Source organism: Sinocyclocheilus rhinocerous, unplaced genomic scaffold (assembly GCF_001515625.1).
Source record: "Sinocyclocheilus rhinocerous isolate Xijiao unplaced genomic scaffold, SAMN03320098_v1.1 scaffold31, whole genome shotgun sequence".
NCBI lineage: Eukaryota > Metazoa > Chordata > Actinopteri > Cypriniformes > Cyprinidae > Sinocyclocheilus > Sinocyclocheilus rhinocerous.
This window is the reverse complement of record NW_015638575.1, coordinates 197,396-225,337: the sequence shown is the minus strand read 5'-3', so window position 1 is coordinate 225,337 and position 27,942 is coordinate 197,396. Positions and strand designations below refer to the sequence as shown.

The window sequence follows — 27,942 nt, the reverse complement described above, 5'->3', positions numbered from 1 at the left end:
TATGTGGGGGCGTGTTAGAACGAGCCGTTTTAGGTAGGCGTGGCTGACTCTTAACTTTTATAAAGAAGATCTCTTTGAATTTGAGACTTTAGTTTTTGCAACTTTACAGATCGTCTTTATGCACCAAGAGCTTGTAACACTCCAAAAAAAAAGTAAAATTGAAATCACATCATATGACCCCTTTAATATAAAAAGTCACACAAAGCCTTGCATGCATTGCTGTCATGTGCATGTGGGCTGTACTTACGTGTATGCTTCAAAGTCTCCATTGTTGACAGCCTCGATCAACTGCTCCGTGATCTTTATAATCTCCTGCTTACGAGCTACTCAAACAGGACGTGTGAAAGATGAGGGATGATAGAGGGAGAGGAAATGAAATGATAAAAAAAGAAAAGCAAAGTTAATAAGCATAACATACACTGCTTACAGAACAGATACCTGTGAGAATGTCATATTAAGGCCTACTGACACCAAGAGGAAAAGTGACAAAAAAAAAAAAAAAAAAACAATTCATGATGCAAATTTGTCAGACAGAAGACATGCTTGAATAAAAAAATGTGCTGAATATACTCAGAAACTAGCTTCACTTTTATCAGGAATGCCAGTTCTGGTCACATGACCCAAAAGTTTACAACTTATTTGTTGGTGAGTTTTGGTGCATTCACACCATGCCGTATTTACTGCAATCACTAGATTACAGGACTAACAGGACTTTCAACTCTTGAGCTGTTTATTATGCATTTCTATGCCAACACTATGAATGCCAAGAGGAATGTGTGTAATAAAACAAGTAACAGTCATTATGCAAATTCATTATTAATAAACTTTAAATTTATTTAGCAGGAGATCAGACATTATTACAATAAATACAATACAATAAATTGTATTCTATGCCTTTCATTTATTAATCTTGCATTAAGACATTAGTCAATGACTGCAATTATTGAAAATTTTAAGGAAATAACTACTTGACTATATTTTACTGCTGAATCTGCTGTCGTTTTCGGTTTCTACATGACATTATGTGAGGTGCTAAAGGTTTAAGTGTTTAAAATTCAGAGGTTACAACTCAGAACTTTTTATAAATATAGTAATTCTGACATGACGTGAACACCTTTTTTTCCCACAGAGAAAACTGAAAAGAGTGTGAATTTTCTCACATTGCATGATGGGGTCAGTAGAAATGCATTTCTCCATTTAAATTTGAATGCTTGTGGTGAAAATTTGAGCTCAATGTGAATAGGCCTCTATAAATGTGTGTAAATATGCATTTGGATTAATACATTCTCCATTACAAAACAACCTGACAAGTCACAACCTTGACTAACACAATATCAACTGGCCACTGTGACAGCTGATAGGATGTCACTACCTAATTCTATTAGTATGAAGAATTAGATTTCCTGTTGACATCCTCTGTGTGTGTGTCCTGGTCTACCCCACACACTTACACTGAGCTGCGGACCCACTCGCCGTGATACCGCCGACCCCATGGGCTGAAGCACAGGAGCCAGAATGAGTGCGCTCTAACTCTGGACATGAGGCATGTTCTGAACTGTTCCATGCCAAGCGTTTAACGTCATGCACGGGGACGGCTGCAACACACAACGCAGCACACGCAACACGGGTGTTGATGCATGCAGAGAGAGAGAGGAACGCATGAACACACGGAGTATGAAGCACAACATCAGAGCCCAAAGAGAAAATTCTGTCATCATTTGCTTAACCTCATGTTCCAAACGTGTACAGCGTTTTTCCTTCCATTGAAGACAAAGGGAGAATATTTAATGTACTGTAGCTCTTTTTCATACCATGAAATTACATTATGGATGGATGCTGCCGAGTTTCAAAAATGTATCATAAAAGGGATTTTTATGACTTGCATAGTATATTCAACAGCTTTTTCAATTCATTTTGAAGTTTTACAGTCCCTGGTCACATTTGTATGAAAAAGAGCAGTGTGGAAATTCAGCTAAATTTCTCCTTGTGTGTTCATGTAGGTTTGGAACAACATGAGGGTAAGTAAATGATGACAGAATGTACATTTTTGGGTAAACAATTCCTTTAATGCATTATATAAATGCATATACAGTTCAACAATAAGGTAATTTGTTGTACTTCATAAACAGTGTTACATAAAGAGATCAATTAAAAAGAATGGAAAAGATGAAGAAAAGATAAAAATGGAAATCTGTAGTTAATTTGTAGAAAGACAATTTATAGGAAGGGAACAGGAGGAAGTTTGGAGGGTGGAAGAAACTGTGAAAGACAGATGCTGACAGATGTTAAATGAAGAGAGAGCAGGTGCGGATGAGGTCCTATATGAGGTGTTGCAGCTGGCTTGGACACAGAATCAAGTCAATTTTCTTTCTTATACCATTGCTATGTTATTTTATATATGGAGTATTGTTAACCAGCAAGAAATTAAATCACAAGTATATAGCTTAATTGGGGTATTAAGACGGGTGTATGTGCAAAAAAGCATATTAATTACGAATTCTGAAACCTTAAAGGGGAAGGTTCGAGACTTCAGTCACAGGTTGGGAAGGAGAATGTAGGAAAATCAGGTGTAGAACATCTAAAAGGTCAATCTAGCTACTAAAGGGCCATTTTACAACAAGACAGATCTGTAAATAGCAGTTGAGCAGCATGCATGGGGGGGGTGAATACATTTGTGAGCAACAACTGTTGACATACAGTACTGTTCTACACGGAAAGCAAGTGACCCTTCTGATAGTATGCTAAAGGCTAAAAAGGCTGGAGTTGTGGGGGGACAAAAAGGTCTCAACTTGAAGGTTTAAGGAGGGATTGAAGGTGCCCAGGTGGAACGAGAGGATCTTGACTTACTGGCAGGAGAGCCCTGTGGTGAAGCCACCAGAGCAGGCAGCTCTTCTCCGGCACTGCACTGACTCATCACGGCACTGTCACTGCTCGCTCCCTGCGCACTCTCGGCTGGCACAGCCCCAAAACCACACGCCACCAGGAGGAAAAACACACACACATCTCTCATGTCCTTCACCAGCCGAAACACACTAACAAACACCACAGCAATGCTGGCACTTCATCATAACTAAATAGCTTAACGGTCACGAAGGCACTGGATGGGATGCGTTTAGATGAGCTGTTCTCAATAAAAGCAGCACTGTGTTTATGGGAGCAAGACTACAGGTGATGATCCTGGATTTTCCAGTCGAGTTATGAGTGATGGTGTGACACAGGTCTGGATCTATGGGTGTGGTGAAGCTGAGCCGTGTTTGTTGTGCTTGGACAACAGCGCGCTCAGAGATTTTTTCTCCAGGCTCCGCGCCAATTTCCTGTCCTCATCACCTAACCTCAGTTGTGACGGAGCTAATGATAAGGCTCTTTAAGCTGCTATTGTCCGTCCAGGCCCGGAGTGAATAAGGAGAGGAAATGAATTCGAGCCTGGCCCTTTTCGTGACAGAAAACTGTATCGGCGAGAGTCCCTCAGGAAAAACAGTCCGGTTCACAACATGCTAATGAATTTACAAGACACGGCACATCAACAAACATCTAAATAAGTGGAGTGAAAAACACAGGACCCAAGCACGCGAAAAATCTACAAGGAAACCTACTGAGACACCGACAGCTTACAAACAGATGTGTGTGTAAATATATATATATATATATATATATATATATATATGTATATATAAATTGTTTTATTTTGTTTGAATGTGGCTGGAAATTCATTTGCGTGACAATGACAAATTGTGTGAGTGATCTGACATAGAGTTGCTTATTAAAGCCCTATTTGGATGGGACTAGTTTTCTCTGCGGACGTCAGGTAAATTTGTTTTTCACAGATGTACTGACTTTATTTCACTCTGAACTGATCATGTCTATGTTTTTCCTCACACAACTATCGTAGCCTTGGAGTTCAAAGAAATCTAATCCCATCCAAATAGGAATGTTTGTGAATACGCTACATTTTTTTGAGAGTTTGCCCTCATTTACTTCTTTGAATACTGTAGCTAAATCTCTCTGGTGCGCCTTCACTTTGAACCTTTGCTAACTCTAAGCTAGCAATTTAGCTGTAAACACAAAGGGTTGTGCCGTCATGCATGTTAAACGTGTAAAGCACAATCCATCTAACCCCGTCTCAATGCCCTCTACCGTAATTCCCCTCCTGTCAGTCCGACAGCGTACTTTCATGGCCCTGCCTTCAAATCACAAAGCCTCAGGTGTCACTGCAGCCTCATATTTTATATTTCAACCCGTTACTGACTGACGTGACATGTATATTGTTTAATCAAAGGCTTTTTTGGTGGGTTTTTGGTACTGTGGTAGTGGAGGTGTTCAGACTGGAGAGGGATTACTCTTCTGACGCGAGCACTGGGAGCTGCAACGCCACAGTGCTGGAGGCATGCAGAGAAGAGGAGAGAAGATCTGTGTACCTTTCCTACCTTTCATATCCTCTTCCTCATTGGTGTTACAGCTCTCTGTGGAGCCCTGGGGACAGAAACAGAGACAGACAAAGAACATACAAGACAAACCAAACATGAGACGTGAATAAAAAAAAGCAATCAATAGCATTAGGTTATAGTCTCTGAAATACCTCCAGAATTAGGAACCTCACGATTCAACATGTTCTTTGATTCTGAGAATGATTCTCGATAATCATAAGGTAAACATTAATTTAACATAATATTTAACATCAATATATTAAAGTATAACAACAATAAACCCCACAATTAGTCTAATACATCTTAATATTTTTTTCAACAGTGAAGGCTCACAAATATTTAGCAAGTTTTATAATTATTATTATATTTCAGGATTATTATCAACTAAAACCAAAGCCATAAAAAACACTTACTTGAAATAAGTGTAGTGAAATTGAAATAAAAAGCTAAAAACTGAAATCAGATCAGTATTAATCAGTATTAAAAAAAACAACAAACTGAAATAAAAATGAATAAAAACTACATTATTTTGAAAATTATAAAAATGACAAAAAAACAATTAGTCTAACAAAATTTTAAATTAACTATAAAAAATATAATTTAAATATGAATAAAAACTATAATAGTATGTTAATGATACTAAACAAAATACTGATTGTTTGGTCCACAAATCTTTTGTGAGTTAATAAAATCAAAACTACATTTGAAAATCCAATAAGGAATTTCAATTGATCAGTCAAGATTCATCTAGAAAATGGTGCAAAAGTGCAATTTGTGAATCGCTCCCCCACCACTATTCCAAATGCTCTTGAAGAATGTACCTTGGGGCCATCGGCAGGGTTGTGCACAACTGTAGTTTGTGGCTCCTGTAAAATTGAACAAGATTTCAAATAATGATTAAAGAAGTAATACTCATCCACAACAATCTGGTTAAACACAACATCCTCTAGGAATACACACGCACACTTTTAAAGCTGCTGTCTTGGCTAAGACACAAACTGAGGATTTTGAGATCAAGTAAAGAAATAATAATCTAAATAGACTATTACTTTATGTGGAAATGAACACAAGGTCAGGGTTCATGATGAGCTTGAAGAACATTCACAACTCACTACAGAAAACCGACCACACAAGTACACTTATAAAAAGAATAAATGGCATGCGTCATGAAGATTTAAAGATGCAGTTTCTCAAATTCAACTGAAATTCTGCTGAAACCACAGGAATGGAGAATCAAAAGTAAAAAAAAACAAATCCACCTTGAATGATTATATGCACTATATTTTTCCTCAGATTAATTTTCAGTTTATTCTCACAAATTCTATGACCCAATTGAACCCTCAAAAAAAGTGAATAGGACACATTTTATTCCAACTTCCGGAACTTCTGTTGCCTTGTATGTGTCTGATAGCCCAGTGGTTGCTAGCTGTCCATCAGCACTGTGGAGGCATTTAGAGGCCTCAGGAGGGGTCGGGGGTTAACTTGTGCTCTTAATGGATTGTTTTGGAGGTCCCGGGATGCTCTTTGCACAGCTATTTGGGCAGTCGAGCAAACAAGGCCCATCTGAAGTGTCAATCCACTTTCCTTTTCTTAAACCTCCAGGGGACACTGCTAGTTTCCAACACGGCCAAATGGCTGACAGCTTTCTGTGTGGGACACTGCATCTTTACTCTGACTGGTTTATGCACTCCGACTCAAATTACCTTGTTATTTGCTGAAAATCCATATATCAATGCTATTCTGTATGGTAGCATAAACGATTGGACAAATAACAAAATCGTGTTATTTTTATATTTATACAGTTGACTGTTAAATGTCACAGACAGTCTCGTTCAATGACTATATTTTGTTTGTACTTGTAATAGCAGTGCGAATACACATACAAAGGCAAACTAAGGACAAGAAGAGTGTAGAAGGACATAAACCAGCAGCTTACAGGCAAGAACAAATCACTCCTAATGACACGTTTATAAAACACCACGATTGTGTGTACCAGATGTGCTTCGAAAGGACATGAGCGCCCCCAAAAAACACATACGGGGAAAAACGACTGGTGACATCTAATGCACAGCAAACTACAGGTCTGAAGTATTTAGTACATGCAAAATGGGTTCAAAAACTTCTGACATGCACCAAACACTACTGCAAACACTTGATCATGTTCTATGGGAAACGGTCAGATGAGTAGGATGGGTTAGAAAGAATGCTGAATGTAGGTGAGGTACCATCGGTGTAGAAGAGGCCGTGCTGCTTTCTTTCATGGCGTTCACTACAGCGCTCACTACACTGTTTTTAGTGTTGTTTGTCTGGGGCTGAAATAGAGAGGACAGATACAACTTTCTTTTCAGAGAGATGACATCACTAGGGACATGATCGGAGCCGATCCTCCTGCGAGTAAATGTTTTACGCCAGTCATGGTAGTTAGAAATCACACAACAGATCAATCGCATACGCCAGAAAGATGACTGTAGTTATCCATCATTCACACAGACGGCGCCGATTACTAATGGACATTTCATGGAACTTTATATTATTAACAAGTGGTGTTTATTTTAAAAGCAGTTAATGGAAAGCTCTGATAGAGATTGGAACCTAAAAAGGCTGCTGGAGAGATGAAAACATCTCGATCTCCAGGAGAAAGTAGGTATATAAGGAACATCTCTGGGCTTACCTTGACTCCATCTGCCTTTTTGTTGAGTAAACTTTTGCATGCTGTAGGGAACAGAGAAAGACTAGATTACTACATGTAGCGCGAGTGACAAAACTGACAGAATGCTCACATCTGCACATATTTCAAATAAAACCCCACATAAAAGAATTAACAAACTGCTGGCTTGCATTCCGTCATTCATTAGCATACAGGGTTTGGGAGGCAATGCTGACTAGCATCATTTTTCACCACAGGAGACATTTCTCATAGATCTATATAAATCAAGTTTAATCCACAGACATATGAAGCTTTGGGAGATGAAGGTAAAAAGTATGTATCTTATAAATAAATAACTTGCTGCAAATTAAAATAATTCAGTTTGGTGAAATTTACTTTAAAGGGGTCATATCTTGAGAAATCCAATTTTCCTTGATCTTTAAGAGAGATCATTGAACTGATATACTGTATGAAAACGTATTGTGACTTCAAACTCAAACTTCTCAGCAGTGAGAGAAAGATAACTGATTAAAACTCAACCTTAGAAACAAGTAGCTGCAGTTGTCAAAAGTGACAAATGTCACAAAAGTGCCTTGTTTGAGGTTTCTATTTTAAGTAAATGCTGTTCTGTTTAACTTTCTATTCATCAAAGAATCCAGAAAAAATAAATGTATCATGGTTTCTACAAAAATATTAAGCAACACAGCTGTTTTCAACATTGATAGTAATAAAAAATGTTTCTTGAGCAGCAAATTAGAATGATTTCATGACACTGAAGACTGGAGTAATGACTGATGAAAATTCAGCTTGACCATCACAGGAATAAATTACATTTAAAATTATATTAATATTAAAATTATAATTAATATTTCACAATATTACCAGTTTTACTATAATGTATTTATTAAATAAATGCAGCCTTGGTGAGCATAAAAGCATTTCAAAAACATCTAAATAATATTCAGCCCTCTAATCTCCATCTCAAACTTTTCATCATTAGTGTATTCATAAATGCATACAAAATCAGTAAGTGCAGCAAAGTGCTGTTTCTCACTTCACATTTGAGGGAGTGTTTCATAAAGCAACAGATGCAAAAGAAAACACAATTCCTTCTTAATTTTAATGATGAGTGTGCGTGGGGAATTATGAAAATTACCTAAATTATGACCGTTTTGTTGTCAGAGAGAGAAAGAGAGAGAGAGAGAGAGAGAAAGAAAGAAAGAAAGAAAACTTAACACAAAAAAAGCTAAAAATGCATGATATAACCCCTTTAAAATGAATTAATTGCATGGACTTAGAATAAATAAGCCCATTTTATTCATTTCACCAATCTGAGAGCAGATAAAGAGAATGAATTTATTCTCCATTTGCGGCTGCAGACGTAATGAGGGAAAATCATGCCTAATGAATGCAATTGATTTTTCCTTTAACTGCAACTGTTATTTTTCCCAGAGGGCATGTTGGAGAGGTCTTGAGTCAGTGTAGGGGAAATGGCCCCCAATACACTTCAGGATCCCTCAGAGAACAATCAAATGACTTGAGTAAGGCCTATAAAACCTCAAAAACAGAAAAAAAAACTAAAAACCCAGGTTTCAAATGCAGTATTCCTGTTAAGCGCCTTACCTTCCATAAACAAATGGGAAGAAAAGATCACAGGGTTAAGAAGAAAACAAAAACCATTTAGTAGCAGAGAGGACAAGCTGGACGATAGCAGGCATTCTTTGCATTGCAGGCCTGCTTTCATGCTTCACTAATCATGAGGTGAGAGGTGCTGGATGCAATTCACCATACGGTCAGCCATGCAGTGCCAACGGCATTAAACCACGGGTCCCATAATGCAATGCACTGTTGAAGGAGTCATACAGCTAGACCTCAACTCATTAACATTCCATTGTCTCTCAGATATCTAACTATGTCTCATAGGATTCACAGACTGTGACTGGGAAAGCTGAGCCAGCAGTCTTCCGTTATACTGCGCAACAATCAGATGGATATGGGACCCCAGGACGGCCACACTGCAGTCATACCACTATTAATGCTGAGTGGAAATAAATTATAGAGGGAGGAAGAAATCATTTTCAAACAAGCTCTTAAAGAATGAAGAAAGATTGATGAAATGTCATTACTGGTTATGGGTTAACATCTTACGTCCACTGGAGGACTGGCTTTAACAATAACAGAATATAAAGAGTTATAAACACTTACAGTACTAGTTGAAGCCAAGAACTGATGGAGAGCATTGACTGGACGGCTCAAAAGAACATTAAAGGAATATTCCAGGTTAAATACAACTTTACACTGTGACTTATCCTTCAGTTAGTAAAAAAAAAAAAGAAAGAAAATGTCTACAGTAATCCCCTTCCAACGGGATTTTCTGTGGTAAATGAGGCCACATATGCAGTCCATAAAGCTAAAATCAAGAAATATTTGAATTTTTAGTTTAATTTTGTATCAGAACATCAAAACTTTTGGCAATGTCATTCAAACAATGAGTCGAGAGTGTATTTTCCCAGCGGCATCCAGGTTGCGTACTTCCTTAATGGGGATGCTAATGGCTAGCTCTCGACAGGTATGTTAGTGCTCCTGTACCATGTATAGTATGCATACTGCAGAAACATTAAGAGAATAACTAACAACCAAAACAACGAAAGCAGTACATTTTAGCAGGTTCAACAAGACAGCGAAGAACTCTTGTTTGGTTTCCATAATCCTGGAGGATCTGAACCGATGCTGCAATTTTTCTTAATTGTTCTCCTTTGACCATTACGTGCATATGGAGTATTCTCACCATGCTGACAGCTGCTCAGACACAGCCTGTTGAAAATGGCAGCTGGCTGACATTTACTGAAACTGACAGACAGATGTCCCCGACTTTGCTAAGAGTGGGACAACTCAATTTGATCAGACAACACAACTGGAACCAGAGATCTCTCCACTTTCTCCTGACTCAGAGACACTGTCAACAGTGTTGTCCATCTGCCCTCCAGAGGGCCTCCTTCCCCGCAGACCACCTGGCGCTCACCGGACCCTTGCGCCGACTACATCGGGTCTGACGACTGGCAGCAAGCCAACCCCGCTCCTGCCCGTTCCGTGTGGTTAAGCCCCTGCGCACTGGGCGAGGGAAGAAGGAAGAGTTGAAAGGAGAGTGGTAGGGCAATGGTGGCTTGGCTAGGCTGCATGGGTCTGCTTTAGCTGACGACACAGGACACAGATCTAAAAACCTCCAAACCTCTTTATTCTGCCTGAGGTGGGCTGAGCACAGACACATGACCGGGGTCCTATATCTTCAGCTAAAGCAGATTTCACTTAAATGCTATTTAATCCAATTGCACAAAACACCAGCTGATCAGCAGGGAAGGAGAGAGCCAAAAAGGGCTGAAGCAATTTAACCGAGAGGGACAGAGCAAGAGAGAGACAAGAAAGAGAAAGTCTAATCAAAGGAGGAGAAGCGATTTTTTTTTTTTACTCCATGCAGACGATAATGCATGCCGGCCGATGGGTCTTGTGCTGGCGATTAGTAACATGAATGCAGTGCTGCGGTATTGATTGGATTGTTTTGCCTAGAGCCGCTGTGTGTAAATTGAACTGGGGACAGTTGTGAGACGAAATGAGACATTGTTTGTTCACGCATATAAAAAGAGCCGATCTATGCCGACGGATAAATAAATAGACCTTTTGAAAACTGAACAAAAGCTATAATACTTCAAATGTTGCTATAAGAGTCATTCTCAAAACATGGTAGCAAACACTGATCAGTCAAGAAAAAGATTTCAAATAATTAAGAAATCCCATTCAAAACAAAAGCACTCCATATAACCGATAACTTTGAATAATAGAAAATAGTTTCACTTTTGAGAATTTTTCTTAAAAAAAAGCTTAATTTGCCAGATGCCTAGTACACCACTTCTATGAAATTTACAGTTACAGCAAATAGTGATTTGGCCACCAAACTGAGCAGTTAATTTAAATGTTGAATTAAATTAACTATTTCACAAGTATAATTTACATTGGATTACATAATTAATTGTAGTCAGATCAGTGTGAGTTGAGATGCTTTATTTAAAAAAAAAAAGTAATAATATAATATAAAATAATACAATATAATAAAGAATATTAAATAAAAAAACAACATTTTTGAGAATGACCCATAAATGTCCTATAGCATTTACAATAATTTCATTGATTAGACAACTGAACCTGCACTAATGCTTCTTACAACTTTTAGGGTTAAAAGCTAGCTAGATGAATGTTAAAGTTACATGGTCATGTAAAAGCAAAGTAGTAATAAAAACATGGCCAAAAAAAATAAAACAACATGCTATTCCATAAACTCTTACACATTGCTCAAATGCATGACATGTATGTGAGAGATGGAAATTCAGCAGGCCACTATCATTTTAAAGGTGAGAACATCTCCAAGACTATAATAGCAGAAGTCGTTCATGAGAGTGGAGATCAAATATTTTATGCAAGTAATGGAAAGAGGCAGGCTTCTCGTTGGCTGCATGCTGATTGGGGAGAGCAGAGGGAGGGCGGGGGTTTGGAGGCATTGTGGAGGGGGCTCGCTGGTCCCCCTGGTGGCGAGGTGAGGAGATGCACTCTCACATACCTTCCTGTGCAAGCGCGGCAGTGCTTGTGGTGGGAGCAGCAGGGCTGGTATGCTGCCGGCCCACTAGTGGACAGAGAGGCGTTGAGTTGGGAGAAGCTATGGAACGGTTTTCAAACCCTCTATTGAACAAATTACCTGTTTATTACAAGGAATCAAGGTCTAGAATAATAACGACAAACTAAAGCTCTGCTGTATCAAAGACAAAAGAATCACTTGCACAAACCGTAAACATCTTCTGTTCAGGAAGTAAACTGATATTAAACTGAAAAGGGGTTTTATTGATGTTCCTTTACTGTTATCCTCAAGTCTCAGAGAAAACCTTAACAGCTCAAAGAAATCGAGATTTGAAGCAGAAAAATCCAAAACTTTATACTCCTGTAATCCAAAGCTCTAGATCCCAAGTGAATTTTCCCTCCATTTAATTACTGAGCCAGCCGTTCGACATCTTTTTATAGTGAAAACTGGAGCAAAACTTCAAGAGGTGGGCAAAGTTCATCCATGACTTTGCACTTTCCTACCTGATCCCAGGAGAATGAGGGAACTCACCTGAGAAGTTTCTAGAAACCAGCATAGTAGTGAGAATGGCTCCCTGAGCAAAGACAGAGAAATATAGAGTGTTTAGTCCATGGCAACAGGACTTTCAGTACTAATTACCCAAGGGAGGAAGACTGGAGTTAGTCTAAGGGCCCTTCAAACCCATCCCGTACCTTGAGTTTTCTGCGGGCATTGAACTTGCGCAAGCACTCCACGGTCTCTTGGCGATGCATCATGGATGCCACTGTGGATCGTTGCTGAAACCAGCAAATGCAAGATGGAGAAAAATATTGCACATCAGCATTATCAATGTATTCAAACCTATTAAAGGAATAGTTCACTCAAAAATGAACATTCTTTCATTATTTATCCACCCTCATGTAGTCCTGTATGACTTGCATGGAACACAAAAGAGGATGTCTTAATAATATACTTGTCGCTTTTACCATTAAATTAATGGTGAACATTCAGCTTTTAAGAAGAATGCAATAACACCATAAAAGTAGTCCATACAACTTATTCCAAGTTTTCTGAAGTCATACGATAGTCTTATATGAGGAGAAAAAGCTGAAAGAGATATTTAAGTAATTCATTAATAATCTACCCATTGAGTTCTTAAGAACCAGATAAAGACACATTCGTGAATAAATCATTCAACCAGTGCATTCAAAAGATTTGACTCAAAAGTATGATTCGCTCATTAATCAGACACTGCTATTCTCTAAGAATCAGAAAATAGAGCATAAGTCATATGGGACCACATTTATGTTTTTTTTTGTTTTTTTTTTAGCACTGCACAATAATAGTTAAACTGATAATAATGAATATTTTGCTCAGAAATTATAATCGTGATAATTAATCACAATTGTTCTCATTTGAGAAATTTCGTTCTACATTTCACCATGACTGGGGGATTTAAACTCCTGAAATCTGGCAACCCCAGGAGTCAACAGAAAATGTTAACAGGAAAAAAAAAAAAACGTTTTCAGGATTGGGCCAATATTGCAGACGATTATGCTTAATTAATCGAGAAAATCAGAAATGATCATGATTAAATGATTAATCGTGCAGGCCTATTGCTTCTGCACCATTTTTGAAGCTTAAAAGTTCAATTCCCGATTCATTGTAGTTGCAAAGTAAGGGACAACTGGCACTTTACTCAAACGTTCTCCCTTTAGGTTCCATGGGAAAAAAACAAAGCCATACAGGTTTGTGAGTAAATAATGACAGTTTTCATATTGAATGCACTATTCCTTTAAGTACCTTAAGCATCAAAACAAAGACATCAACCTATTCTGAGAACACAAAATATGTGAATGTGAAAGCTGCATTTCATATTAAACTCTAAAAGAGCTCAGATTCCCCAACGGATCTTTTTTGCTTGGAGCTTGTGGTAGTCTTAAGCAGAGATAACTTACACAGACCCATGGGTGCTTGAGGGCCTGCTCTGAGGTGATTCTCTTTGCTGGGTTGATGGTCAGCATTTGATTGATGAGGTTCTTGGCCTCGGGGGTGACCGTGTCCCACTCCGGAGAAGGAAACTGTGGAGGCAAGCATCATGAGCGAGTGTTAGATATGAAATCTAAATGCAGGAGAATGCCTAAAGAGCCTTTCACACCACAAGATGTACTGACACACATACAGAGCGGTCTGCACCGGGGCCTAATGAAATTAAACTTATCACAAGGCAGCGTACAGGATCCAATGAGTCACGGTAATCAGTCCTCCTATTGTCGGCCAATCCGGCACGGCTGGTGCACTTGAAACATGTTGCTTGCGCATTTCACACCTCATGGCTTCATTGCAGCCCATAACTAGAGAAAATTGCAGTTGTAATTAGCCAATAAAAAGCCGTGTCTGTATCTGTGTTGAATGTGTGTCACACCTCCTCTTTCGTACCAGGAGATATTAATGTGGCCGTTACAAATCCTTTGTCTGTTCCAAGAAAACCTTGGGCCGGTTCCAGGAAGTATAATTTGTTTTGCGCATCAAGCTGCGTTGCATCAGATAAAACGAGTGTGTGGATTGTACTTAGAAACAGGTGCTTGCAAGTCCTTACACACACTGATTCAGCTGCGCTTTTGGCTCAGGGCACTGTTAATACATTTCATGTCTGGGGCGTTTTTGCACCGCTGTGTGTTGCTTCAGCAAAGATGGCCATTCAGGATTGCGGAAGGCACATCCAAACGTGAACACATGGCCAGAAGGTGCAGTGACAGAAGCTAATAATAATGGATGATGAGGCACAACTACACCTTACAGTATATAATGTGCAACAATAGCAATGTGTCAGCCTGTAGAGATTTTGAATAACATTTATGCCATGGTAGATATATCACCACTGTTAGTGAGCAGGGACTACTTTACACTATTTACATATGAAAAAAATACAAATAAAGAGAGAAACCAGTCAACAGAAGGAATCATCCAATTAGAATTTAGTAATTAATTAATTAATACTTTTATTTAGCAAATATACATATAATTGGTGTCAGTAAAGTGACCGTTAAAACATTTATAAATGTTACAAAATATTTTTATTTCAAATAAATGTTGTTCTTTTGAACTTTCTATTCATCAAAGAATCCTGAAAAAAAAATGTATCACAGTTTCCACTAAATATTAAGCAGCACAACTGTTTATAACGCTGATTATAATAAAAAATATTTCTTGAGCACCAAATCAGCATATTAGAATGATTTCTAAGGGATCATTTGACATTGAAGACTGTAATATAATGGCTAACCCTATTTTAAAATGTAATAGTATTTCATAATTTTACAGTTTTTTTTTTTTAACTGTATGTTGATCAGCCTTGGTGAGCATTAGAGACTTCTGACAAATACATTTTAAAAACTCCTACTGACCCCAAACTTTTGAACGGTATTGTATATAGCATTTTTGCACTGCTTATTCGTGATGATTCATCATATAATTTTTTGTCCACTAATTTACAAATACTAAGGGAAAATAATCAAATTAGATTAAAAACCTTTTAAAAATCCTTTATCTTAGCTCATTACCAGCACTACCACATTTAATATACTGTCTAAACCAGGGGTCTTACAAGTTCCTTGTTCAGTTTCCATCCCAAATTAAAGAATATTAAGTACAATGAAAATATAATGTACAACTATATGCCTCTGAGCATTAATATTGATTTCAATGGCTTTGCATCATAAGAAAGTATGAAAATACATTAGCATGGAACTATTCACATCTATTTTGAGTGCTCCATATTATGTCACTACATCCACTGAGGGATCACTGACCTAAAACAGGCTAAGACCCCTGATATAAACCATGTTGTGGTTGGAATTTCAGCAAAAAAATTCAACATTGTGATAAAGGATTTGTCATATTGTCCATCCCTGAGGTGAACTGACCTGGCCTGCCCAACACTGTGACCACCAAAACCATCTAACAGTGTAACATGCATTCAATCCATTTTCACAATAAGGTCACAGTTACATCATCTCTTCCCTTTTATTTGTCACATCAAATTTAATGGAGTGTGCATCTCTCTAGGGTAGTCACTCACTCCATGTCATGCCACATACGTCTGAGGGCGTGAGACTGATGCAACAGATGGACAATTCAAAAATGCACACACACATACGCAAGCAAACAAGCACATACACTCTGGGCCAAGAGGCAGTTGTTTCTAAGCAAAGCTCATCTCTCTGCAATGCGTCAGGGAGGGCCTGACATAATCAATAACAGTACCAGTAGCTCTAAATCGCACCCAATCAGAAATTAAACAAGCAGTTGGACCACAGTGTGTGTTGCAGAGACCTTGCGACATCTGTTGTAATCAAATAATGCATGAACAATTTAGCAATAAGCTGGAATTTTATTTATATTATTATATTTTATTAAATAAAATAAATAGGGAAATATGATCAGTCATTAAAGGTTGACTGACTCAGAAATAAAAAAAAAATAATAATAAAAGTATTATTTTATTTTATCATATAAAATAAATAAAATCCAGCTCATTGGTTAATTATTACAGCATTTGCTTATTTTATTTTGTATTGTTTTGTGTCTTCAACCCCATTGGGCATTATTGCCATCAGTTTAAAATTTTTTTTAGACAGCTCTGCTGTTCACAAACGTTCACAGGAAATGTTAACGGTATCCTGCTGGGAAATTCCAGTGATTATCTGAAAGGATGTATATGCCTTGTAATGTGCGGTCTAAAATTAAACTAGCCTCACTAGACTGATTTATGAAATGGCTTGATGAGTTCACACAGACTTGACTAATTAGAAACACCCAAAAATATGATTTTAAGGTTCAACATTGCTCCAAAAATGTATGCAAATTTGACAGAAATGTGTCCAGAGGAAATGGAAGGCAAAGAGTTTATACACTCCTAGTGAATGCCTCAGTTGAAAGACTTGATGGTGCATTCAAAGACCAATCAGATGAAGGAGGTTTTAGAGCAGCTGGAAAGAACTCCTACAGACAGAGACAGTTAGAGAGAGTGGCTCCATCGAAGGACATATGTACTTACATCATAGGCTCCAGCCTTGATCTGCTGGTATAACTTGTGTTGATCTTCATCCCAAAATGGAGGATAGCCCACTAATAGAATGTACAAGATTACACCTGTGAAAGAAAGACAGAAAAGAGAAATGTACTCTGATTGGCTGACAGAAAAAATATTAGATTCGGATTGACTGACAGAAATTCTGAAGTGTTTATTAATTTTCTGCACTCCATGTTGATTGCATATATATATGTATATATATATATATGTGTGTGTGTGTGTGTGTGTGTGTGTGTGTGTAACAACAAATCATTAAAGTATTAGTACAAGTAAAATAAAGTATGATGCTTGCTGAGGAACCACATATTTAAGTCCTAATCGTTTTACATAAAAACCCAACCCTGTTGACTAGTACCTGATCACTGCCTTGTTACATCATGTGTAATTTAAGTAGTTAACTCATTATTTACTTAAAAAAAAACATGTATTAAGATTGTGTTGACAAATAGGTCTACCGTGCATTTACACTAGGGCTGCACGATAAATCGCATGCGATATTTAACGCGCATCTTGTCAGAAAGCCGGTTCTGTAATCAGCGGTAAATCTCCATCACCTGCGGGCTTTCACATTGAGCAGCATTAACTACACAGAGCCGTTGTTGACTGACGAGCTGCGCAAAAAATCGCGCGAATATGAACGTGGTTTTGCGCAGTTCATCAGTGAACAACGGCTCTGTGTAGTTAATGCTGCTCAATGTGAAAGCACGCACGTGATGGAGATTTACCGCTGATTACAGAACCGGCTTTACTGATAAGATGCGCGTTAAATATCGCATGCGATTTATCATGCAGCCCTAATTTACACTATATTTTCTGCTGAGTTCAGCATGCGACGTGCAGCAAAAACAGGCTAGGTGCCAAAACTTGTGCAGTGTGAATACTGCAACCTGTTAATATAGGAAGCAGAACGAATATGCAAGAGGTCTAATGAGATTAAGGACCCTGTTGAAAACTCACCACAGGCCCATATGTCCACAGGTTTGCCGTAGGGATCCTTCCTCAATACCTCTGGAGACAGGTAGCCAGGTGTGCCGGCAAAACCTGTGATAAAAACAGGTTGAAAAGTGACCATTCTGCACTCTGAGAATGAGATAAAGTGGATTCAAACTGCAGGCACCTGTAGGCAATGTAACTCAGCCAATTAATATTCACTGAAATGCTAATAATTCCAAGCAGGTGTGTGTGTGTGGATAGTTTGATAGATGGATTTTTCCATACGCCAGAACCATTCAGAGCCAAAATGGTGACGTGCCAAGATGGCTGCCTCCCTCCAGCACTGGCAAGACTGAAGCGGGCTGGAAATAGCTGGATTTTAAACAGCTGTGGTAACATAATCTTGAGCTGTCCAATCATATAGCTTGTATACAACAATTATTCCACCCACATGGCTTTGCTCATCACAAAGCTCAGCATACTTCAGTCAAAACATGATGATTACCTATTTATAAAAAATAAAAAAAAAGAAGCTGTACTGATACTTGATTTGCACTAAAACACCAGCAGACATAACCAGCCGCCAGTAGGGGGCCACAAGGCCCGAGAGAATCCTGCGTGATGGTTTTATCCAGAAGAGGCAGCTATGAAGGGGCATTTTCATAGCTAAAGGGTCTTTCACACACCGACAGGAATGATGTGTGAAAGCTAAACATGAAATGGGCTAAGATTGGCATTTAGCACGGCCTGAAAATAAGCCTTTACAGCCATTCCAACCCATTTCAGACCGGAGGTAATGGAGCGGGAAATGTTGCAAAATCCTTTTAAGATAAACTGAAAGAACGTTACAAGAGGGAATCAGCACAGTTGTGTGGGGGAAAATCCTCACTAATTTAGGAAATCCTGTGAAATCTAAAGCAACAGTAGTAAAAATGTATAAATATATGAAAAGTATTCATAAACGGGCAAAATAATTTTTTAATTAGTGATGAATGCTAGGGCCACACAACAACGCCCTAGCAACCACTCACTACATCCTTTAAATCTAAAGACCTCTAAAAGTGGTAGGGAAAAGGTTTGGGTAGGTGTAGCTAAATTAACAACAGTTGTTGAGTTCCTCAAAAGTTTAAGTTAGTGTGAGATGTAGAATTATAGAGCTGAAGTGAAAGTTCTTTACCAAACCAGGCCTGCTGATCTCCCTGCACCTCGATGGCCAGCCCAAAATCAGCCAGTTTTACTGCCGCTCCTTTCATCTTACTGGCCAACAGCAAGTTCTCGGGCTGAGGAGGAAATCACAGGAAGCCTTTAACAGTCAGAGTTCGAGCAATTTCTACAAATACAATCTAGCTATATCCCAAAAGAAAAAAGCTGAGAACTTTAAATTTATGCAATGTGCAGCTATGTGATGTGGCGACTACCAGTTTACTTTTACAATTTCTAACACTTTCAATAAAGATTCTCATTACTGTAATTTACTGAATTACTGTAAAAAAAAAAGCCAAATAATTTTTGTTCATTAAAATAAAGGTATTACAATAAAGACATTTTAATTGAAATAATATACACAACCATTCAAAAATTTGGCACTGATACAGTTTTTCATGTTTTTGAAAGAAGTCTCTTATGCTCACCAAGACTGCATTTATTTGATCGGTAAAACAGTAAAATACAGTAAAACAGTAATACTATGATATTGTGCAAATATTATTACAGTTAAAATTATATATATATATATTTTTTTGATGATCTGAATCTTTTAAGTGTGACAAATACGCAAACAATTAAACAAACAGGAAGGGGGCAAAAACCTTTTCACACCACTGTATATATTCCTGTGATGCAAAACTGAATTTTCAGCATCATTACAGTTTTCAGTGTCACATGATCCTTCAGAAATCACTGAAATATGCTGATTTGCTGCTCAAGAAACATTTCTTACAATTATAAATGTTGAAAACAGTTGTGCTGCTTAATTTTATAGAAACCATGATACATTTTTTTAAGATTCTATGATAAATAGAAAAAGCTAAATAAATGTAAAATATAATCATAAATATCTTTACGGTTGCCTTCAATTTAATACATCCTTACTGAATAAAAGTATCAATTTCTTAAAAAAAATTGTACTGACCATAAACTTTAGAATGGTAGTGTATGTTAATTTTTAAAATTACAGTAATGAGAATATGATAATAAGAATTGGAAAAAATGTGTTTAAATAATTGTATTAAACATAATGATACACAAACATTATCCTAAAAATTAGGTTAATTTTCTTCTTTTTTTTTATCTGAGTGAAATATGAAAGTTCACCAGTAACATTAAGATATCCAGCAGAAGTAACACCCACAAGACCAACAATACAGCCACTTTGCAACCTGCAACACTGTCAGTGTGAACACCCATTACAGAGAAGTACATCACCAGCAGATGTGCAGATGAACACTAGCCAAACCTGCTCAGTAGGATATGACAGATTTTAGGGGTCAAAGATCTCTCCACAAGTAAATGAGTTTATACATGGCTTAAAGGTTAAGCACAACTGAATTTTGTTTGCTTTACTACCACATTTACGCTGAGCAAATATTAGGGTGGATTTCCTGCGGTTTTGTCAGTGCTCCAAATTTGAAATCAAACACAAACACACATTAATATCCAAGAGCTTCAAGTATACAACTAAGTGAAGAGGCCCAGAAAGATATATTAGGCACTAAAATATAGGCTGGAAAAGTCGATTTCCCCTCCCTTCTGGAATACACAACTCAATAGGCTTGACTTATTAGCTGCTGCACATATATCTTCTCAATGCACAGAGTTCATCCTCGAGTTCTACATTCAAGCACAGAATTTAAATGCATCCGTTATAAGGATGCTGGGAAATTTATGCCCATAGGTGTGAATCTCTCGCTCTCCCTCATTAAACGCACAGACTACAAATGAGGAATGGTGAGACTCGCGGTGACCCCTCCCACATCCCTCCGTCTCTCAGGCAATACCAGCAACAGTTGTCGTATCACGTTCTTCGCTATGGCAACCAGCCTGGGCACATCTCTGCTGCTCAGCATTGGGCTCACATACACATGGGGTAGGGCAGTGGATGTGACTAATGCACAATAGGAGGACATTATAAATCTGTATCTGTATGCATTATCAAAGACATGCTGCCACTGTCAAGACAACACGTACATTCATTTCATATATTCACACGCACAGAAAGGCAAAGTGTGTGATGTTTATGCACGTAATTATGGTAATATAATGTTGCTTAACTAGTTCTGTTAAAAAGAGAGTATTACTTTAAACAAAGACAATGCTCTGTTAAAAAAAAAAAAAGTCATTCTGTGTCAACTCAACCAGAGATCTCTGGTTAACTTTTTTTGTGGGGAAAGAAATGCATGAATGAAGAACAAATGTCATGGATGTATATTTACGGAGTACTCCACAATTTTGTAGAGGGGGGTCAAAATGCCAATTTTCACCTGAGATTTGGAGCCAAATTACAGGGGCTTAAGAATGACTTCAAAAAGATGGCAACATCATGATGTTATTTTTACAGAGATTGGTAGGTTTTTTAGTAAAATCTGCTGACTTTAACGATCTTTTTTGGATTATATGCCAGTGGTGACCATTCAAAAATTCTTCCATTCTTCTTGTGTTATTCCTGAAGTTTACATGCCTGTAACTCAAAAAGTATTCGAGATATCTTAATATCCTTTTACATTTTAGTTCCTAACAAACTTTTCTTTTGGTATCTTCATTTTTAAGGCCCTATATGGTTCATTTCCAGAGATACAGAGATTTCAATGTGGCTCCTTTAGTAAATTGTTCACATTTTCAGTAGTCAAAAACCAAATGTAGGTCACTTTGCATTCAGCTAATACTTTTTTCTTTTTAAGAGAAATGTCTGAAGAACAAATAACATTGAAAAATTGTCATTTTGACCCCCCTCTACAAAATAGTGTTTAGTCAGTAAATATACGTCCATGACAATTAATATTTGGCTTTTATCACAATTTGTGTTTAGAAACTTTCTTTATCCATCTTTCTTTAGAAATTTTCAAAAATTCTAAAATTTGAGCTGGGGAAGTTTCTGAAATTTGGTTAATTTGACACGGAATGTCCAAAAAGTCTTTGTAACATGTATCTGAGCATATAGACAGTAAAGAAATACCAGAACTACATACTAGCATGTGCTTTAGAATGCAGTATTAAAGAATTGTAATCAAACTCAGGGGCATAATAAACAAGAGCAGGAATATTTCTGTACGTGTATATCTGTGTTTGTGTGGTGCAGGGCATCGACTCGGAAACAGAAGCAGGCCGGTTGCTGTGTGTGTGGTTGTTGTGGCAACAGGCTCTCGCTCACCTTAAGGTCTCTGTGCACGATGTCATGCTGGTGAATATGATTGACACTCTCCAGGATCTGATTGATGCACTGGCTGAAAAACAGAATAATAAATCAATCAGTGGCACAGAAAGATCATAAGGATATGTGAGGGGGTGAGATAAGGCTAAATATTGACTTTAACCTTTTATTTTTATTTGTCAGATCCCTCATATTTACATTCTTTTTACTTAAGTTTGCCATCTCTGAAAGGTGTAGTTTTCCACAAGTTATATGGAGCAATTTTATAGTTTGTGTGTGTGTGTGTTGTCCTATTGAGCACTTGACAGCCCCTAGTCAATGCTTCTTTCATTGTAAGAAAAAGCTCAGAGATTTTTCAAAATTTCTCCTTTTTTGTGCCAAAGAGGAAAAAAGCCATATGGGTAGGGAACAACATTTTCATTTTTGGGTGAACAATGCCTTTGAAAATACACTGCATTTGAAGAGTATTCTGCAGTTGATACCAGATATAATACTGTGATATTAAAATAGCCATTCATAAAATTGGCAAACAAGAAATGCTTCCACAAAAATAAATCATATTAAAGCATATTAACGAAAATCAGTTATACAGTCTTATATTATACAGTCATTTTGTAAAGAAATAAAATCTATAATTTTAATGGCTTAATTATAATAAATGCTCAACCAAAATAAATTGATTACAGTAAAGTTGATCAACAGCCTCGGCTGGACAATTCAATTAAGCAATTAAATTAAACACCATGACTGGATAATTGATGCTACATATGAATGTAGCACTGCTACTTTAACACTGAGCTGGGGTCAAGTGTAATGACTGAGGCACATAAGGTGAGCTAAGCAGGGGATTGTGGGATAGCTGGGGTGGGCGTTACTCTTGGAAAAGCACCTCACTCTCTGACAGGTACACACACATGCACACGCGTTATCTCATCCCTCTTAAAGCTGTAATCCTATAACAGAATGTTACAGAGGCCTAACCAAAACAGATGAACCAAAATTAATGCGTGTGTATGTGTGTGTATGTGTACGTATGTGTGTGTGTGTTGCTGTGGTGTCATGCTCCTTTATAGATACTTAGTATTAATGTGAAATTTTGCATGACTTTCTTTAGATCCTTATTGAATTTGTTCCGAGGAAATGGCACAAATGATGGTTAGGAAATAATTGCATACAATAGACCTTAATACATATGCTTTAGCAAAACAGTTGGATAGCTTAGGCGTGTGTATGTGTGTGTATGTGTACGTATGTGTGTGTGTGTTGCTGTGGTGTCATGCTCCTTTATAGATACTTAGTATTAATGTGAATTTTGCATGACTTTCTTTAGATCCTTATTGAATTTGTTCCGAGGAAATGGCACAAATGATGGTTAGGAAATAATTGCATACAATAGACCTTAATACATATGCTTTAGCAAAACAGATGGATAGCTTAGTAGTATAGTATAGTATAGTATAGTATTTTTAAATAATAATTTCTATATTATATTGCATTCTATTAACTTGGCAATTGCTGACTCATACTGTGTATTTAAATTGCCATTTAAATTATTATATTACTAAGAAATCCACCTCTTTTGCTATAATATTACTTAAAATAATATAATGTATACATTATTTTAACATAGTAATTATATTATATTATATTATATTATAAACTTGGCAAGTGCAGACTCATACCATGTATAATAGATATCAAATGTCCAATTTGCTATTTAAATCATTATATTACTAATCTATCCATGTGTTTTGCCATAACACAACACAACATACTAACTGTTTTAAAATAATAATTTAAATTGAATTATATTACATTACTCTATATTATAACTTGATGGAAGTGCAGATACGGTGTCCTAACTAGGTGACAAGTTTCCAGTGACAAGTCACTTTACCATTCCTTGTTAGGACAAGTCACATGGAACAAGAGAGTGAGTACATGAGATAAGAAAGTAGGCTGAAAAAGACTATTGAGTATATTAATATTACAAAAGAACACAGAAGCTATTTGCCCAAATTTGGTTACATTTTAAGCTCAGCATTCCATTTTCAGGACAGCACAAATCCCACTGGACACAAAAGACCTGTCTCTATCTCACACACATACATGCACACACACACAAATAAGACAGCTGATCTCTTTATAAAACTACTCTTTTTCCCCACTCACCCTCTTTTTATCTGTCTTTACCTATGTAATATCAAAGCTTAGATGCTAAATTGGCATCATGGAACTCTTGTAAACCAAATTTACCATGAACTCCCGTATGAGCGCATTAAAACACAGCTAACTGCTGGAGGGTGTTTGTGTTGGATGCCTGGGGCTTTAACTTGGAGTCAGAGTCCCTTAGAGACTTACACACTCGCTGCTGGTTCCTGAAGACACTGCGCAGTGTGCAATTTCTGTGCTACCAGAGTTTCCACTTTGAGAAACCTGTTTAGAAAGAATCTTAATTTTGCCGTTTAGTCGCAGTGCTGTTAGTGCTGCAGAAGTGATGCATTCGAAAGGAGGGGCCAACAGAGGCCAAATGGATGCATTTTTCTGTGGCACCTGTTGATTGCCAGTGCGGAAAGAGAGAGAGGGGGAAAAAACTGTGAAACAAGGGATGAGAGAGTAGAGAGTGTGCTGGGGTTTGGGATCATTTGGTCACCAGCAAGAGGCAGAACCAACATTTTACACTTATGTAAACATGATCGCAAATGTATGTGATGCTGCAGTAAAACATGTATGGCCTGATTATACTATGGATATACTGTGTATGTTATCGGATGCAGGGATGCAGTTATAATTTTACCACATTAACCATAGTTTGAGACAAAATACAAGTGGCAATGCAAGACAGTGGTGGCTCTTACAAATTTACCAGAGTTTAACTGTAGTAACCTGTGGTATTTTAGCCAAAACTGGTACATTTTGGTTATGCAAAACACAGGACATGGAAGGAAATAAAGAAGCGCCTTTAAAAAAACTACTAAATTACTAAAAACAACAAAAATTACAGTAATAATAATTACAATTACTGTACAACAAATTTAATAATAATAATAAATATTTTCATTCTATAAAATGCAATACAAATGTAAATAATATTTTACAAAAAATAAAAAAAATTATAAAATGTTAAAGAAATAAAATGATTTCATTCTAGCATTCTATATATATATATATATATATATACTTATTGAGCAGCACAACTGTTCTTTAAACTGATAATAATAAGAACAGTTTAATAAACATTAAATCAGCATATATATATAGCTTTAATTAATTATTATTTAGGTTTAGTAATTTTAGTACTTATAACTTATTTCAATTAGTTGCCAAGACAGCATTTCTAATTTTCGCTTACATTTAAGTTCTATATAAACAGTTATTTTTAATAGTAGTAATATTGTTCAATATATTGTGAGGGTGGAATGCAGTTGGCACTGAGGTGTGCATGAGACACATAAAAGGAACATTAGTAACTCAGCCTTTGTTCCACATAAATTGAGTTCCACAATGATGCCTGGAAAAATCAAAGTGAACTGGACTGGTTAAAACCAGGACACAATCACAGAAACAACAATCTTGACAGCACTAAATAGCATTTATAGGGCCACACAGAAATGTCTACCCATCGATTCTGCTGGCAGATCCCATAAAATTGAAGGATATATTTTTGACACCCAGGAAGGTGCGTACAAGGTGTTTTTGTCAAACATAACTTTATTTCAATTAACACAAACAAAGATGCCTTCTTTTTGCTGAATTCTTAAAGAAAAACAAATCCTTCAATATTGGAAAAAATATATATATATATATTGTTTAAAACATATAATGAACCATTTTACCCAATATTTGAGTGCATATTTATTACATAGTATCACATCATAAATTATCAACATGTTAACGACAACACTTTACTGAAATCACGTTTACCCAAGCAATTTGTGTTGCTGCCTATGTAGAATGTTTTAAATTGTTTATTTATGAGGTTTAATTTCAGTTAGAATGTTGTCTTAAAAGGCAGTTACCTATGTAGGTAGTGAGGTAGCTCCTAGGTTTCGAAACGGAACCTATATAATTATCATGTCTCAAGTTACAGTGCAGCATATACTGCGGAGTCACACAGTGCAGGTGTGTGTGTGTGTGTGTGTGTGTGTGTGTGTGTGTGAGAGAGAGAGAGTTTCGGTCATACTCACAGGTCAAAGACCAGGTAATGGAAACCTTCTTCTGAGATACTGTCATGGAGCCGAACTGGGGTTGAAAAGACAACAGGAGAATCAGCATTAAACAACGTCAACACAGAGATGGTGCATTATGAAAGCAAATGTTTTTAATGAGACAAAATCTTCAGCATTCTTCACTCCATCACACAGCGTTCATAACATCTGATGAGAACATACGGCATACATCCAATTAAACGCTATTATAGTGACGCTTACAATTACAAAGCACGTTTACAGACTTAAGTTAACCATAATGAGCACATGGTGAAATAAAATAACAAAAAGAGGATCCATCGAAAAGAGAGAGCGAGGATGGATGACAAGCTCACTTATTTACACAAGCAGTGTGTCACGTAGACAGTGACACACACCGAGTGTATTGGGTTGGGGGTTGGATGGAGAAAGAGAGAGTGAGAGAGAAATAAGGAGAGAGAGTTGAGTAAACACTGCCCAGAATAGCAGGGGCCTTATGAGAGTGCTGAGAGAAAGAGCAACATAGCAACTAGTTGAAGGAGGGAGAGAGACGGAGGATAAATAACAAAGGGAATGAGGCAAATCTGATGCTGGAAAATACATATTAGATAAATTACTTCTACGTTGTTAGAGTAATGCAGCGAGTCAATAGCCCTCAGACTGATTGTTTGACAAGCAATGCCCTAGCATGTTGACACCGGTACTGCAAACACGAGCCACCATCATGCCAATAATTACAGAAGCTCGAGTTTAATAAAGTCCTAAACATTCAGAGAGAGGTTAAACAATGTAAATTGGCATCTGCACTTAACTTCTGTAGAGTAAGGTATATCAATATTTAGTGAGAAACAATGTATGAACTGGCAGAACCGGAAGGCACTAAGATTTGAGAGAACATAAACAGGTTCGGCTGTAATATTATTGGGTATATTTAAGGTGAAGGTAATTTTTTAAGGTGATTTTTCTTTGAAGATGCGATGCAGTTCCCCTTCAGTTTCCTAAAAAAAATTGTAAACACTGTGACGCTTTCAAAACATCGCTCTGTTTGTTCAACCAATGGCATTAGTTTGGAGGCGGGACTATCAGTTTTTTTTTTTTCAACCAATGGAGAAGAGAGGAAGCATTCAGGGCCCGATTAAAATTATTGGCTTTATTTTTATGATTTCGTCTGCACAGAAACTAAACACAACACCTTATTACTTTTCCAATTTAATAATAATAATAATAATAATAATAACAACAACAACAATCATTTGAAGTGTGCAATTTTTTGCATCAAAAGAAAAAAAAATCTGAATATTTAATATAATAATAATATATAATTTTTTTCAACCAATGGAAGACAGGGGAAGTGTTCAGGAAACCTGTTTGAAAATAGTCATTATTTTTGCAATTTTGTTGGGTCAGAAATTATACATTTCACATTTAAATTTCTATAATAATAATATTAATAATAAGTCTTATTATTATTAGAATTATCAGCATCATCATTACACACATCACCTTCTTAAAATATTTTGAATTTAATAATAATAATTACCGTATTGACCCGAATATAAGACGATGTTTTTTTCTTGGAAATACATCTGAAAAAACGCGGTCGTCTTATATTCAGGGTCTAGACTTTGACATGTCAATAATACACCCACAACTATAGATGGCGCTAAATACGCATAAAACGAGTGTG

General features: G+C 37.0%; 1 protein-coding gene across 1 annotated transcript in view; it reads right to left on the bottom strand.

The window, feature by feature from the left end:
• The window catches only part of LOC107749861 (calcium/calmodulin-dependent protein kinase type II subunit gamma-like), an 86,081-nt gene that overhangs the window by 5,536 nt on the left and 52,603 nt on the right, over positions 1-27,942 (bottom strand). The window contains exons 4-19 of the mRNA XM_016565069.1: positions 26,254-26,310; positions 22,069-22,148; positions 18,880-18,982; positions 17,727-17,810; positions 16,734-16,828; positions 13,633-13,755; positions 12,388-12,471; positions 12,227-12,269; positions 11,681-11,743; positions 7,096-7,136; positions 6,650-6,736; positions 5,246-5,290; positions 4,416-4,470; positions 2,848-2,952; positions 1,452-1,595; positions 248-323 (exon numbers count right to left, since the gene is read on the bottom strand). Of these exons, the coding sequence (XP_016420555.1) occupies positions 248-323; positions 1,452-1,595; positions 2,848-2,952; positions 4,416-4,470; positions 5,246-5,290; positions 6,650-6,736; positions 7,096-7,136; positions 11,681-11,743; positions 12,227-12,269; positions 12,388-12,471; positions 13,633-13,755; positions 16,734-16,828; positions 17,727-17,810; positions 18,880-18,982; positions 22,069-22,148; positions 26,254-26,310 (1,285 nt within the window). The remainder of the gene's footprint in view (positions 1-247; positions 324-1,451; positions 1,596-2,847; positions 2,953-4,415; positions 4,471-5,245; positions 5,291-6,649; positions 6,737-7,095; positions 7,137-11,680; positions 11,744-12,226; positions 12,270-12,387; positions 12,472-13,632; positions 13,756-16,733; positions 16,829-17,726; positions 17,811-18,879; positions 18,983-22,068; positions 22,149-26,253; positions 26,311-27,942) is intronic.